Genomic DNA, 16,767 nt, shown 5'->3' with positions numbered 1-16,767 from the left:
GTATATTAGGAATATACTCTTCTAGAACATGGCCACATAGCCCCCCCCCCCCCAAAAAAAAAACACGAAAAACTATGGATGCTAGCCATGAAAGCCTTCGAATTCACAGATGAATAGATATTTATTGCCAGTAAGGTCATAATATTCTTCTGAATATTCCTTCTCTCCTTTCATTGCTGATAGAACTCATCTACCCACCTGCTCCTTTTGCCAGGGAAAAGCAACTTTTGCAAGAAAACAACAACAAAAGATAAATGTTATAATAATGTTTATTAAATGGTACATTATTGCATACAACAATATGCAATGAATCATAGAATCAGAGTTGGAAGAGACCGCAAGGTCCATCCAGTCCAACCCCATTTTGCCATGCAGGAACTCTCAATCAAAGCATCCCCAACAGATGGCCATCCAGCCAATGTTGCCAGTAATAGTACTGTACTACAGAAACATGGAAACATTACCTATTTCTGTAAACCTGCACAAAACTCCTACCATTAGTTTCAATAACATGTTGAGTATTTTTTTTAAATCGGCAGATAACTACCTGTGGCTTCCCACTGTAAAGTTTTTAGTCTTTTCTTTTTTAGTTAGTTCTGTGGCATGTAAGCTAGTAGTAATTTATTGTCTTTATGAATAAAGTGGGCAAAACTGAAAATAGTATGTTGGCTGTCCTGTACTGGTGTATGTGTATGTGTATATGTATGTATGTGCCTTCAAGTCACGTTTTGTGATGAAGTTCAGCTTCTTAGACATCTCTTTTAAAATATCACCGGCCAGCCACCAATCCCTCCTTTCTATGTATTTTGTATGTTTCTAAGGATTGCACAGTACATAGGGAAGCCTTAACCCTTGTCTTGCCCATTATTCTTTACCCCAGCATGAGGGAGATCCATCATTAGCTCCTATTCTATATCATTGGGTAGCAAGTTTAACTAAACAGCAGCCATTAACTGGATTCTGTGCTTGTTTTCTTTTCTCAGAAAAAAAGAATTTTAAAAGGCTCAATTGAACTGTCCAAGATTAAATGCGTAGAAACTGTGAAAAGTGATATTACCATTCCATGTCACTACAAATATCCTTTCCAGGTAAGTAAAAGTCATTCTCATCAACAACATCCAAAGCACTAGCCAAAGATTGCATACTTTGTGTTTCTCTACACACCAGTAAGTTGCCTGTAGAGTTTGTTTGTTCTTTTAAGAGACAGATTAGATTTTGTATGTTTGTATATTGTTATAAATTTTAATAATCTGGTTCTTATTTCCATTGTCACATTATGTCCTTGGATCGCTTTTTGTTTTTTGATTTTCTTGAAGTTTTTGTAATACTACTTTTGGTACTGTTCTATCCGTATTTTCCTTTTGGTTGTCAATTGTGGCATACTGTTTAGTGCATTTTCTGCATTTTCTTATATATTCCTGTTCATTTATTATCCATATTGACTGCAAAAATTATTTTCATTTATAGTTCTTATTATATACTTTAATATTTACATTTGTGGTGGTCTTTTGTGATTTATGCATCTGTGGCTGAGGCCCTTATTAATGCATCATTTTAACTGAAAACCGTGCATGTAACCATTTTCTTTCAAAACAAGTGAATGTAGATTTATCTATAGCCCAATATTAAGTGTGTTGTTTCAGTGAACTGAATGATATTATACGATGTGCTGATAACTCTGTCATAATTTACCATAAGATGTTCGGGATCTCTGTAAATATTTTTTTGTCTGTTTTTATTTTCATACATTGAGGTACATCAACACATCACGCTGATAGGTTTTGTAGAGAAAACGTGATGTGGTTTAATTGGATTATTCAGATCTGTAGTTTTGTTGACATAATTGCTGACATAATACAATGGGGGAATATCAAATAGCCCCTTAATTTTCCAGCCTATTTTGGTATTAAGGTTTATTCAAGGTCTGGTGCTGGCTTGATGCCTCTTCATAGGCCATCTTTTTGGCTACATTTACCAGTTGTGTGCCAGGGTTACTTTTCTTTCCAGAGAAATTAATTTAATAGGATTGAATACAATGATAAGTTCTTCTGGCAATACAGGAAGGAAGGAGATAACAAAATACTCTGCTATAGATTAACAAACATCTTCTGAGGGCCAATCTAGATGTGACAAAATAGCCCTGCACACAGGTGTATCTGTCACACAGATGGCAGGGATGAGTACAGGCAGATTACATGTTACAGAAAGGTAGTGAGAAGGGGAAGGGAATGATCTCTAGCCTTCAAATACGCATGTCGTATACCTAAGTAGAAAAACTGCTCAGTGGTTTTTCTCCAGCTTAGCTGCAGTACTGGATGTGGTCTGACAAGCAGAGAGACATGCATAAAACAGACATGACTGCCTTATCATGTCTAATTTTGCACTGAATACAGAATTACATGTTTAGTTCCAAACATGGGATGTTCAATCCTGCCTTTCTCACCAAAATGCAAAATACAGGGAAGAAGAGATTTGATTTAGAGAGGTAAAACTGCATTGCGTCCACTTTCATAGAAAAGGCAGGGTATAAATACAGAGAAGGAGTGTTCAACCTTTCCAGCATTTGCCATGTTTTTTTTCCTGCAATGGCTCCCCTTTTCTCCTTGGGATAGAGTTGTGAGAGCCAAACAAGATGCACTAATATTATTAGGGCCTTTACCTCTTGTGTGGCTAACATTGTAAAATAAATATTGGAGAGTAGAAGTAGATTAGGACTGAGGAAGACCATAGCAAGGGCATGAGTATTAACCCTTTGTTCCTCATTTAACTTTGATCACAGATAGAGAGAGAAAGAGAGAGAGAGATAGGAAGAAAGATAAGGAAAGAGAGAGACTGAGCCTGGTGATAGACCACTCTTTAAATAAAAGTCACAGGGGCAGGTTACAGACCGCCGAAAAGTGGCGGCCTGTACCCGCCCCTTTCCCCGGGGTATCGGGGCCTCAGTGGTCAGAATGGCAGCCGCTGAGGCCCCGATCCGCCGCTTTTCAGGCTGCCTGGAAAGGGGTGTCCTTGGGGTGGGGAGGAGAAAGGCTGTGTGTGAAGGCTGCGCCCAGTGACGCAAACCAGGAAGGAGATCCGAAACGGAGCTCCTTCCTGCTCCACGCAAAGGGCGCACTAAGCGCCCTGGCGCGGAGCGACGACATCACGTCCGCACCGCCCCATATAGAGGCGGCACGGTCGTGACGTCGTCATGGCGGCCCCCATGTAGATGGGGCGCCGCCATTTTGTATGGACTCAGTCTGTACTAGGGTTAGGGGGGTGCGGAAGCACTGCACCTTCCTAACCCTAGTACGGACTGAGTCCGTGCTAAAAGGCCCGTTTGTAACGGGCCAGTGTGACTTACAATAAAAAATAAATTTTGAAGGCTAAAAATTAGTTGTAGTTGAGGTACTCTAGCAGCTGAGTAGGACTGCAGTGATTCTGAAATGTATAAGCGATTCAGTTTCTTCTTGTTGGTGAACCTACCTGCCTACCCTGGTTTCCTTTACTAGACCATACTTCAAATGGAATCATAGGACTTTTTTACATGGGGACCTATGCGCTTCTATCCCGAAAATGTTTAAAATGCAGGCATCCTGGAAAAGCAAGCCAATTTGCTAATGGTTATCACACAGAGAGCACAAGGGGTTAAAACACATTACTTAGGCAAGAAAATGGGTTGAATGTAAATTTGGGTTTCAGATGGATGAGGACAAATCCCCTTACTAGCTTGGAAATAATTTTTTTTTTTTTTTTGTGCATGCTCCAGATTGTCACTTCCACAAGTGCAGACACACACATGCTCCAGAGAGGGAATGAGAAACCGGGAGGAAAATCCTCTTTGTCCCAGAAACTTTTTCATTTTTTAAAAAATTATTTTTATTGGTTGTAAATATTACATATCACATCATTTTATAATCTTGAACATATTGCTGATTCATGTTATAACATAATAAAATTCAGTCTGCTTACTGAACTTTCATTCTACAACCCAGTATCATTTTTAACTTTATACGCAAACAAAGAAAGAAGAAAAAAAGAAGAAAAATTAGGAACCCTCACCCCCCACATACCCTACTATAATAGCTTTGTTTCGTTTGGCAAACAGTTGAGCCATTTCTTTATAGTTTTTCTTTGCCTTGAGCAGATTTCTTTTTCTGCTGTTTTCTACATTATCCGACTTGTGTTTAAATAGGGATACAATTTACCTTTGTATATAGTTTTTGATCAAAAGCCAATGCATGTTTTCATTCTGTTTCATTTGTCATCCTTTTAAGCATGATTGTCTACTATGAGAACTACATTTTATGATAGATGTAGAATTATACATTGAGAAATCTTATACCATTCTTCTCATTTCATTATCTTGTCCTTTCAGAGTGAGCTATCTATGCTACCAACAATGATTAATATGAGCATAATGTTAATATACATCTCTAGTATTCCGTGTATGCTACAAAAAATATTAAAATGTAGATATTATTGGTTTTGTTGTTTATAGTTCAGTTTCCGTAACCTTGTACCACATTACGTTATTGAGATGTCTGATTTATGACCAATGGTCTTTACAAAAGTTTATGAAATTTTCCCAATCATTATTTGTTTTCTCAATCCAATTCCCTCTTATAATATTGGTTAGTCTGTCCATTTCTAGCATTTCTAAAGATTTTTTAACCAATCATCTATCAGAGGAGCTTCTTTGTTTTTCCACTTTTTTGCAAATGATATTCTAGCAGCCGTGATCAGATATGATAAGATTTTTAAATGCTTCCTTTCTTCTTTACCCTCCAATATATTTAATAAAAAGATATCTGGTTTAAACTTAATTTGTGTATCTAGTATTTTTTGAATAATGTTATGTACTTTCCTCCAAAAAATATTTGCTTTTTTACAAGTCCCCCACATGGTATAGGGATCCAATCCTTTTATTACATTTCCAACAGTTACCTTTTCCCTTTTTCTTCTTTTTAGCTAATTTGCTTGGTGAGAGATACCACCGGTGTGTCATCTTAAATATGTTTTCCTTTATATCCATGGATGCCGTGAATTTAATATCGTGATGCCATATCTTTCCCAACTTTCTAATTTTATAGGATACTCTATATTCCTTTCCCATTTTATCGTAGATTCTTTTACAATTTCATCTTCTAATTCTCTTTCTAGAAATAATGAATATAACTTCGATATTTTGGATTTGTTTAATTTAAAAATGATTTTATCTAATTCATTTTCTGAATTTATGATGCCTTCAGTCCTTAAATCTATCTTAAATCTTTCTTTTAGTTGTCTAATATGGGAACCATGAACAGTTATAATTCTTCTCCTTTAATTCTGCTATGGTTTTTATTTTTGGTATTTGATCATCCCAATTAAATAAATCCGAATATTTTAATGCTATTCCTGTGTTTGACACTATCTCAATTTTCCATGCCTCCTGTGGGGAGACCCAAGTTGGTATTTGTCTATAGAATTTATTTTTAACTTTGTTCCATACTAATAGTAAAGATTTTCTAATTGCATGATTTTCAAATTCTTTATTAACAGTTATTCTTTTATACCATAAATACCTGTGCCAACCAAATATTTTATTAAACCCCTCCAAATTTAATACTTTTTTTATCTGTAAGTGTTATCCAATCTATAATCCAAATAAAAGCGCATGCATAATAATACAATTTTAAATCTGGGATGCCAAATCCACCTCTATCTTTTGAATCTTTCATCACTTTCCATTTTATTTTTGGTCCCCACCCCCCACCCCATATAAATTTAGAAATTTCCGTTTCTCATGGTTTAAATATCCTGTCATTTTGAATAATTGGGATATTTTGATATTAAAAAGTTAGTTTGAGTAATATAGACTTTTTGATTGCCGATTGTCCCAGAAGCTTTTTCAGAGGAAGGAAACCTGAGGTTTCCCTTTGCAAACTCCCATAAAAGCACACACAAACACACACATACACACATGCAGTATAGAAAGAAAAAGGAGGGGACTGCTCCATAAACCTGCCTGATTCCAGTGAGGGCTGAAACTCCCAGATGCCCTCCTTTTCCAGGACATGTCCTCCATTTCTCCCTCCTCTTCAGGAGGAATTAAAAAACATCCTCTCCCTCTGGCTTCTCCCACCAGCTGATCCCTCATTAGAGGAGGAGAGCAGCTGCGCAAGAGGGGTCTATGTGTATATATCCCTTTAAGAAGAAGGAGGAATACAGGAAAGAAAATCGCAATAGAGAATCATAGGAATTGTAGTTTGTTTGTAACAGGGGGAATCCCATGGCTGAACTGGAGGTGCATTTCATACGCGAATGCAAATTGACTGCGAATTTGCAGTGAAATTTTTTGTTTTTCCAAATTTAGCTATTCCCGAAATGACTCGTGATTGCATTTGGGTTGCATGCGATGTTGTTTTATATTCTCTTGCGAAATAATGTGAAATCCCATGGATGACCCCGTATTGACGTTCCTTTAACCTTCCAAATTGCCCCGTGTGAAAAAGTCCATAGAATTGGAAGAGTCCACAATTATTATTATTATTATTATTATTATTATTAACCTTTATTTATGAAGCGCTGTAAATTTACACAGCGCTGTACATACAATCTTTTTAATTAGACGGTCCCCTGCCCTTGGGCTTACAATCTAAAAAGACATGACACAGAAGAAGAAGGGAGTGGTGGAAGGAAAGGGTAAGAGGTCCAGCAGTTCCTCTCTATCTCTGAGGCCTGGACCAAGGCAGATGGACTGGAGGGAGGGCTTGGCTTCATAATGGATGGTTAATCATTTTCCAGGGAAAATACATACTCTCAAGTAGGATAATGCATATACAGTACATAGCAATACAGGAAATGGTTTGATAAACAGACAACAAAAGAAAACCAAGTAGCAAGCGACAATTATGCAATGCCTTGGAAGGGCCATCCAGTCCAACCCCTTTCTGCCATGCAGGAACTCACAATCAAAGCACCTTCGACAGATGGCCATCCAGCCTCTGTTTAAAAACCTCCAAAGAAACTTGATCCTCATACGTGTCAATAAAATAAACTGCAGTAGATTATGGATCTCTCAGTGAAAAGCAATTAATGCTTCTTCTCTGTGTCATGCCATGAGTACAACTCCAAATAGATAATTAGCATCTTATGAATTTCAGCTGGTGGAGCAAGCTTCTGTCTGTGGAATTCAGCTTGAAATTGTAGGCGATTGAGAGAGGACCCCTCCATAAATAAGGGCATGGGTCTTTTGTATTCTTTAGAGCTCTCTGTCTTTCCCATACAGAAGCAGAGTAGCTTTTACAGAACAAGAAACTACCTGCAGATCTGTTCACTTTGCATGATGTATTGAAGCCATGGAATCTGAGATAATTTGACAGTGAATATACTGGGGCTACATTTTTGCTTCTAGAATTACAACAGGGAAACTACACAGAAAATTGGCAACTCTTCTTTGACCTAAAATATATTCTAATTGTGTGTTTTTTCTGCCATAGATTTTTCATGACAGCTACCTCCTGTATGTGTTTGCTCCCAACCAAGCAAGCTGTCAAAAATGGGTACTGACTCTGAAAGAAGGTAACTGATCACAGTATAGTTCCTCAATGCAACATTTAATTCCAAGATCATTGTCACAATAACAAAGATACAAATAGACATGTCATTAACGAGATATGGCCAATGTGTTTTGCTGTCTAAGGCAAAGGATAAGATGGTGCTCCTACTCCATGCACTGGCAATGGGACAGTGGCCCAATATAAGGAGTGTCCTGGAGAGGGAAAATGCCAGGTAGGAATAGGATTGATTTTGTTTCATTGGGTGACCTGAGGTTTTAATGTAACAAGAAGAGATATGAAGTTCTTCATGTGGCAGATACAGCTAATTCTTTCATTTTTTTTATCACACTTTCTCAGTTCAGCTCCCAGTTCATTAGCAATTTATATTAGGAAGCACTATGGTGCTGTTATTCATCACATCTTCATGTGTGTGTAAAGCAGGGGTAGACAAAAATTAACTGGGAAAAATTAATGTGTTTGGGAGAGCTTTGGGGGGATCACTGGGGAGCTTCGTGGGATGTAAAATAGGGATACAGTGGTCACACACAACAGGACCTCACTTTCCCCATCCCATGAGGGGTAGGCAACTATAGAAGTTCAGGGGGGCACATCAGCCCTGCAGGGCTCCAAAGGGGTCAAAAATGCTTTGCTTCTGAGTCCCTCACATGCCCTCAAATGCATCCTATGTGGTGTGGAGGGCATTTCCACCATGTTTAGAGCCCTCCTGGGCCAACCAGGGGTCAGAAACAACTTTTGGAAACATTTTTTTAAAATATATTTTTCCTGAAATGCTCCTAATAATATAATTATATATATACATATATCTCCTGCCTGTCCCTGCAGATTGAAGTGGGAGAACAACACAAGTATAAAATTATAATTAGTTAAAATACATTCTTAAAATAAAAAGAAAAATTTAAAACACATCAAAAACCTATACATGTGCAATATCAATATCTGATTCCCCATACATGTTCCGAGTGGAGTGTCTTCTTAAAGCTGTTATAGCAGGTCTGGGGGATAGGCTCACTGGAAGAGATCCATCTTAAATGCCTTCTTGAAGGCATCTAAGGTGGTAATAAGACAGATCTCCTCTGGCAAGCCATTCCACAATTTGGGAGCCACCACAGTGAATGCCCTCTGGGAAGTAGATCTTAATCTGGTCCTTGGGTAATCCAATAGATTCTTCTCTGTTGTTCTGAGAGCGCAGGGCGGATTGTGTAGGGAGAGGCATTCCTTCAAGTAATTAGGCCCAAGCCATGTGGGGCTTTAAAGGTAATAACCAACACTTTGTACTGTGCCTGGAAACTAATCGGGAGCCAGTGAAGAGATCTTAAAACTGGTGTTATATGGTCAGACTTAGGTGTACCGGTGACGAATCTGGCTGCCACATTTAGTACCAATTGAAGTTTTCGAACTTGATACAAAGGTAGCCCCATGTAGAGCACGTTACAGAAATCAAGATGAGAGATTACCGGTGCAAGTACCACTGCTTCAAGGTCCTTTCAGTCCAGGTAGGGACGTATCAACCGAAGTTGGTACCAGGCACTTCTGGCCATCGCATCTACTTGAGATGATAATTGTAGAGATGGATGCAGAAGAACCCCCAAACTGCGAACTTCATCCTTTAGGGGAAGTGTGACCCCATCCAGGACAGGTTGACAAATCTCCTAGATGATGAGGGGCATATTTTCTCCTCATTTTATGAGCTCCGTGGGCCAATTTGGGCCAATAGAGGCCATTTTTGAACCAAGAAGTGAACAGGAAACTACTTCTGCTCAATTCCTATTGTTAAAAAGGCCTCTCCTGGGTTTAAAATGGCCCCTAGAGAACATATGGAGGCATATTTATTTGTTTGTTTGTTTGTTTTATGAGGAATGGGTGGGTGGGTGTGGACCTCCAAAGTGCCTTGTGGGGTTAATGTGCCCCCTTGGCCTTCTATAGTTGCCCACCCCTCATGGGGTGGGGAAAGTGAGGTCCTTGAGTTGTGTGTGACCACTGTATCCCCATTTCACAGCACATGAAACTCCCCAGTGATCCTACCAAAGCTCTCCCAAACACATTTTTAATTTTCCCCAGTTAATTTTTGGACAAAGCTTACTAACCTCACCCCCCTCCTTGAAAGCAGCACAAAAATGTGACAATTTAGGCCCTTTTGCCTTCCATTGACACTGCAAAACCCTAAACCATTTGAGTTTTAAGATGAAAATTGAAACTGAAAAAGATATTGTGTGGCCTCTGGTCATACAAAGACTGATGTTATAGTAAAGGGTGGGGTATTACAAGGAGGAAATGGCCTGTCTCAGGGCTGTAGCTATTGGAAGGGCAAATGAGGGCATTGCACCCTAAATAAGAATTTTGCCCTCCAATGAACTTTACCAAATTTCTAGCACTGCAGAGAGTGAGACACTGATGTTCATTCACACTTAGAACTCTTTATATTTGTCGTGTTTGCATTCCTTTGGCACCTTTGCCTGCCCCCTTTTCTTAGGATGACTAGACTATATTTCTAAATGATCAACTGAAGTTTTGAATTACTGCAATGCTAGAAGTTTGGGGACTGAAGGAACATTTCATTGGAGGGCAGAATTCTTATTGAGGATAATGATCTCATTTTGCCAACCTCACCCCTACTTCCTGTCCCTTGCACAGTTTCCCACCCATGCTGCAAATATTGTTGGCTGCCATAAACTGGGTTAATGACATATGTGGTTTTAAAAAAAACCTTTTCCATCCAACCGTTTCAGAAATCAGAAACAATAACATTCTGGTGACAAGATTTCACCCCAATTTCTGGATAGATGGAAGATGGAGATGCTGTGCTCAGTCAGAAAAGCTCGTGACAGGCTGTGTGGAGTATGTTCCAGCCAAGACTGGTAGGAAATTCATTCCAGAAGTCTTCATCCCTCCTTCATGTCTGATGTAATCTATCTTCAATTATATGAGAGGTCCAACAAGTGCCCTGAAATATTTTAATAGCCTTTGATATATCTGTAAAGGGAGGGGATCATACACCCTTATGTTTAATTGCTGGCCTGCCTGCAAACAGAGGGTGAAGGGCAGTGTAGTGGAAGACCAATAAGAATGCAACAACATAGGTTCCAGCTGTAGAGACTTGTCCAGTACAGCACTGCTATGCAAGTTGTGGTCTATATGCAGGGAATGATCAGAATTTGAAACATTTTTCTAGATTATATCTCCCAGAATCCTTGGCCTATATCTGTGGTGGTGACCTTAAGGTACACGTGCCCTCTCTGGCATGTCAAGCCATTTATGAGGGCATGTGGAGGGCACGCACATGTTCCTCCTCTTCCCCCTGCCCTCCTGGGTGTTGAGCTGTCTCCGGGGAAATCCCACCTCCGGATGTCTGCCCCCCCCCAGAACTCCTGCCCCCCCCCCCCAGAGTTTCCACCCCTCAGAACCAGGTAACACCCAGTGTGGGAACATCTTTCATTTTGGGCACTCAGGGGCAACCGCACACCAAAGGAGCAAAAAGAAACCCTGAAAAGGAGCTTTTTTTGCATCCTGGAAAGGGCGCCATAGGCTCGCTTGAGCACCATGATGACACCCCTTGTGTGCAGCACTGTTTAGGCAATGCTCATGATGAGTACCATCATGTCACGCGTTGTGTAGATAGGCACAGGCCAAGATGACACCCAGGCAGCATGGTCAGGGTTTGGAGCATCCGTATGGTCAGCCCTCACCACACCTACAGTCTGGCACAAAGTGCCCGTGTGTAGAGCCCATCAGTCTCTAAAAGGCTCACCATCACTGGCCTATATGGTTCCTGGCTGTGCTAGAAAAGGAATTCTAGGAGTTGTAATCAAATTTAATCACAACACTACACAAATGTATCCTTCCTGTTGTAATGAAGCAAGCATAGATCCAGAGAAGGAGTTCTGAGAAAAAACCAAAAACAAAAAAGCAGGCATAAATGACAGGTAGCATACATATTTAGAATTTAGGAATGGTTAATTAGATGAAAGCAAACTATTTTGGGTGGGTTCAAGTGAGCATTTATTACATGTTGTTTTCGGAAGAATCTACCGGTAACTCTAAGCACATTTGGGTCTGGCTGCATGCAGTGTCTTGCTTAACATTATTACTTAACATTATTATTTTCCCCCTCTCCAGACTCAAGGCCATTGAAGGTGTGATAAAGGTTATTTGATAGTTTCAGAGTTTACAACAAGCCAGTTCTCCTGAAAACATAGGCATCCAGTGATTATTTGAAAATACCCACATTTATAGTAAACCTCACAGTTTTCTTAATTTGGTGTGGACATATGTAACACTGTTGTTGCATTATGTTATGTTTTGCAGTCTCCAAGAAACCTCTTCCTCCAACTCCAGATGATAACTGGGTGAGCACATAGAAATGGGGGGTTTGTGTATACAGATGGGACATAACATTATTGCATAGCTCAGAAAAGTTATTTTTGGGTATTACAGAATTCCCCAGCAATTATTACTATTGGCCTTGCTGGCTGGATTCTGGGGGAGGTGGGAGTTAATCCAAAAAGTAACTTTTCTAAGCTCTGCATTGCCAATATTCAAAACTACATGATGTTTAATATTTCACTATACCTAATTCAGGGTTATCACACAATGCTACCATTCCCTTTTGGGCTTTTGAGTATATTTTATAATATTGGAACTTAGGGGCGAAAGAAACTGCCCCTTTGCACCGGCTTGGGCACGGCATCAGAGCATGCCACATGGCGGGCAGCTTTGCTGCTCTCTGACGATGCGGCATTTATATGCAGCATGCCTCAGGAGCGCTGCAAAGCTGTAGTGGTGGCATTTTCCCACTGTTTTTTATGCCGGCAAAGAGCTGGGTTGGGGTGTGCCATGCAGTTGAGATTTAGTCTACTTAAACTGTTGAATCTATTTTTGGAATAGGGCACAGCACCATGGATAACTTCTTTTAAGTGCATATTAAAGCCCAGAGTGTGCCACTGACATGGAAACTACCAGCTGCGACAGAGATGCATAGAAATTTACTACCATGAATTTAGAGATAATATATAGACATTATGATAAGTAGTTGTTGATGATACCATTTGATCTTATTTGGGTTTTTTTTTTCATTATTATTTTTTCACAGAAATTATTTCTGGACTCCAAAGAATCTCCAGTAATTGCCATTTATGATTACACTGCCCAGAATTCACAGGAGTTGACGTTAAGATGCAATGAAGAATATTATATCATAGATAATTCTGAAGTCCACTGGTGGCTGGTTCAAGATAAGAATGGGTAGGTATATACAATTTCATTGACTAACTATTCTGTTTTTAATTTCAGTCATCATAAAATATAAAATACTGACACAATGTGTGGTACCATCAGAAATGTGCTACTTTGAACAGAGGGAGTCAACATGCACAAATGAAACAGCAACAAGTTTATTTCTTACTGATATGTTGTACTGGCCTAGAATGAGGTACAGGTACAAAGATAGGATATCCCACTTGTTGTCTGAGAGACAACAGCCCCCATGATCTTTCTGCCTGCGAGATACCCTAGAATTACAGCTGTAGAATCTAGTTGGGCAGAAGCCACAGTGTAGTTTCCATGTGACTTGGGAATGCAGCCAGCCTGAACTGGGCCAGAACCTGGTTGCCTGCTCCTCAAGATCTTTTATATTACCCCCAAGCTGCTTTGGGTGAAAACTGGTGAAGGGCATGTAGGCTCTGTTTCCTTCCATGCTAGATCCAGCCCCATTCCAGACAGCTAAAATGGTGATAAAACTCTAATGACATACATGAACTAACACAAAGCAGTATTGAGCAACAGGACAACAGGAAGGTAGTCCAAGCCTGAATGCTGGAAGAATACTGCTGAGGCTTAATATAGTTGCCCCAGGTGGGCCAGAGAGTGAAGCTTGCATGCTTGACTTCTTTTCTGGAGTGGCATGATGAAGAAAAAAGTGATGTGTCCCTCCCTTGCCATGCCACTCCACAGGTTATTAGCTAAGTCATAAGCCCAAGATCATCACACTGAACAGTTTCTTACTCACTTTACTTTGTTGTCTGCTCTAAAACTGTTCTTGAAGTAGAACAACCCAAAAGTGGTTCAAGTATATGCACACATATATGTTTAAATCAAATTTCAACTTGTAATTTATTCTTGGAGACAGTAAACATGGCTTGCAAGTTTATCTTCTCTATCCTGTAATAGCTGATGCCACCAACCTGTCAATCTTTTTTTGTTAAATAATCTGCTATTCTAGATTTTATTTTTTTAAAAAAAATGAAGTCACTTTTTGGGGGAAATGCTTGATATTCTTATATACTAATAAGGCATCTTATTTTTAACAGTCATGAAGGATATGTGCCAAGCAGCTATGTGGTAGAAAAATCATCAGAAAATCTGCAAATATATGAGTAAGATAGTTTGTTTTACTACTTTAGATGCAGCATTATCACTGACAAGAATATTATTAATTATTATTATTATTATTAACCTTTATTTATGAAGCGCTGTAAATTTACACAGCGCTGTACAAACAATCTTTTTAGTTAGACGGTTCCCTGCCCTCAAGCTTACAATCTAAAAAGACATGACACAGAAGGAGAAGGGAGTGGTGGAGGGAACGGGTAAGAGGTCCAGCAGTTCCTCTCTACCTCCTTCATGTTAATATTTGAATAGCTGCAAATAATTTCAGATTCTGTTTGGAGGGAAAAAATGACAAGTAGTTAATTAACAAAATTAATGGGTGAAATGTTACTGGTTGAACAGAAAATGTTTTCAAGCAATATTTAGTTGATGAATGAATTGCATTGGGGAGGGTATTAAAAACAATATTACACCCTGTAGTTTCCTCATGAATTGAAAATGCAGAATTCTATTTATTTGTAATAATTAATTTTTAGTTTTTTAGTTTGTTCTTCACAAATCAACAATTCATGGAGGCATGTCCATTTTATGCATATGCACAACATTCTTTACTTTTCCATTCAGTTAGGAGATGTTTGCCCATTAACACTAATGTCAAGGGTTTTAAAACTAAAGTTGGATAGCCTAACATCAAGTCTTTGATAACTGCAGGTGGTACAATAAGAGTATCAGCAGAAACAAAGCAGAAACATTGCTCAAAGAAGAGGTAAGAAGATGGTTATTTTTTATTTTACTTGGAACTTTTTTCTGCTTTGGTTGTTTTCAATGTATTGGAAAATTATTACATAGTGGAACACTGCTATCCAAATTTATAACACTTCTTTGTTTGTGTTGTACACCTTTCAGCTATATATACATGTCTGTGCCTGGCTTTCAAATGTATCTGAGGAAGTAGACTGAAGTCTACGAAAGCTCATGCTGCCAATTTCTTTCAGTTAGTCTCAAAGGTGTTACAAGATCTCTCTACATACCAAGGAGAATTAAATACCTTATTCTTAGCCAGAATTTAGAAAAGAATTTGGACCATAACTCTTGGAACCCCTCCAGGAAGCATAAAATTTTGGGCGACTTCAACATCCCACTCAAGACCAATCTATTAAATCTTATAGGTGTGGCTCAGGAGTTCATGGAATCCATGACAAATATGGGCGTATCCCAGTTGGTCAGAGGGCCCACTCATTGTGTGGGCCATACACTCGATGCGGTCTTTAGTACGGAATATGTACCGTTTATATTCAATCCCCATTTTTAAAAAATCAGTATAGCCATATTTGTGCTTTGCACAAAGTGAGTAAATAAAAAAACACTTTTTAAGCTGGCAACAGATAATAACCAAGAATGACACGACTCAAGCCCCCTGGCAGATAGCATTTCACAACTGGGGCACCACAGTAGAGAAGACCCTGTCCATATCCTCTCACACAGTATTGCTCCCACTGGTTGCACCATTGTATTTAATGGGACCTGCACATCCAGAGATTTTGGCATCTACAGGGGGTCCTGAAAACAAACCCCAGCAGATACCAAGGGCCCTTTGTACTGAGGTTTCAAGACACTGCAGATCAGTGACACTAAAAATCCTTATGACAAGACAACCTTGTTGAGTTTTTAAAAGCTTCTCAGGAAAATATGAAGCAGCCTTCCATAGAATCAGAATCATGGTAACATCTGACACAGTACTATCAACATTGCTTGGCAGCAGCTCTTCGTAGTTTCAGGCAGGATTCTTTCCTAGCCTTCCATGTAGATTCCTGGACCTTCCTTGGTAGTTTCTCATCCAAGTACTATGATGGTTGCACTCTGCTTAGTTTCCAAAATCAGATGACATTGAGTTGTGTTCAAGGTAGCAGGGTGATGGCACTGCCATGCATGTTTTCATTGTCCCTGCCTTTCTGTTGCCCAATCTACTTGTGTTAATAATAAAACTATCGCCTATTTATAAGCAGGCTGGTGTGTGCTTCTTCACCCTCTTCCCTTCCCTCCAGCACAAGTTCTCATCTTAATTCAGTGCTCAAATTATTACATACACATAAATAGCTTCATAGGAATTTAGGGACCTGAAAATTACTCCTTGTAGAAACTTAGCCTATGAACTCATTTTCTAATAACTAATAATTCTAATTATTTTGATCAATTCTGTTTTAACTCATCTGTTTGCAGGACAAAGAAGGCGCCTTCATGGTAAGAGATTCACGGCAGCCTGGCACATATACCGTCTCTGTTTTCACAAAAGCTTTGAGGTAAATTAATACTTAGTAGAATTTTGTAGTATATCAGTTGTGAAAGATAATACTGAGAGCCAGCATGTTATAGTGGTTTGAGCACTGGACTATGGTTTTGCAGATCAGAGTTCAATTCCCCACTGGGGCATAGCAGCCCACTGTGTGACCTTGAGCAAGTCACACACTCTCAGCCCCTGAAAACCCTGTGGAAGGTTCACTTTACTGTCGTAATAAGTTGGTAATGACTTGAAGGCACTCAACACTAACAAAGATAATATTTTGACATACTTTTGACACATTTGCAGTTGCAAATTAATAAATTTAATTCATTAATGTGGCTTGTTATTATTCAGTTCATCTTCAATTTATAGTGTTCCTGTGAATGAGAGCTCTCCAAGAGCCCCTGCCATTAAGTGCCCTGCTCAGGTCTTACAAACTAAGGGCTCAGGACCATAGTTTCCTTAAGCAAATCAACCCACCTGTAATATAATCTTCCTCTTTTCTTATAGCATTCCACTTTACTGAGCATTATCATCTTATCTTGTTTGTTGTTGTGTCTCAAAGTTGTTTCTGACTTATAGCAACCCTATCAAGGGTTTTTTCTTGGCAAGAGTTGTTCA

General features: G+C 39.2%; 1 protein-coding gene across 1 annotated transcript in view; it reads left to right on the top strand.

Annotated features, from left to right (window-relative positions):
- ITK (IL2 inducible T cell kinase) overlaps positions 1 to 16,767 on the top strand; it is a 46,372-nt gene that overhangs the window by 8,213 nt on the left and 21,392 nt on the right. Inside the window, exons 2-9 of the mRNA XM_042452153.1 lie at positions 984 to 1,088; positions 7,464 to 7,545; positions 10,271 to 10,399; positions 11,847 to 11,887; positions 12,631 to 12,782; positions 13,847 to 13,912; positions 14,577 to 14,631; positions 16,086 to 16,165. Of these exons, the coding sequence (XP_042308087.1) occupies positions 984 to 1,088; positions 7,464 to 7,545; positions 10,271 to 10,399; positions 11,847 to 11,887; positions 12,631 to 12,782; positions 13,847 to 13,912; positions 14,577 to 14,631; positions 16,086 to 16,165 (710 nt within the window). The remainder of the gene's footprint in view (positions 1 to 983; positions 1,089 to 7,463; positions 7,546 to 10,270; positions 10,400 to 11,846; positions 11,888 to 12,630; positions 12,783 to 13,846; positions 13,913 to 14,576; positions 14,632 to 16,085; positions 16,166 to 16,767) is intronic.

This window comes from Sceloporus undulatus, chromosome 2, assembly GCF_019175285.1.
Source record: "Sceloporus undulatus isolate JIND9_A2432 ecotype Alabama chromosome 2, SceUnd_v1.1, whole genome shotgun sequence".
Taxonomy (NCBI): domain Eukaryota; kingdom Metazoa; phylum Chordata; class Lepidosauria; order Squamata; family Phrynosomatidae; genus Sceloporus; species Sceloporus undulatus.
Note: the sequence above shows the minus strand (reverse complement) of the source record. Positions and strands in the feature narration are given on the sequence as shown.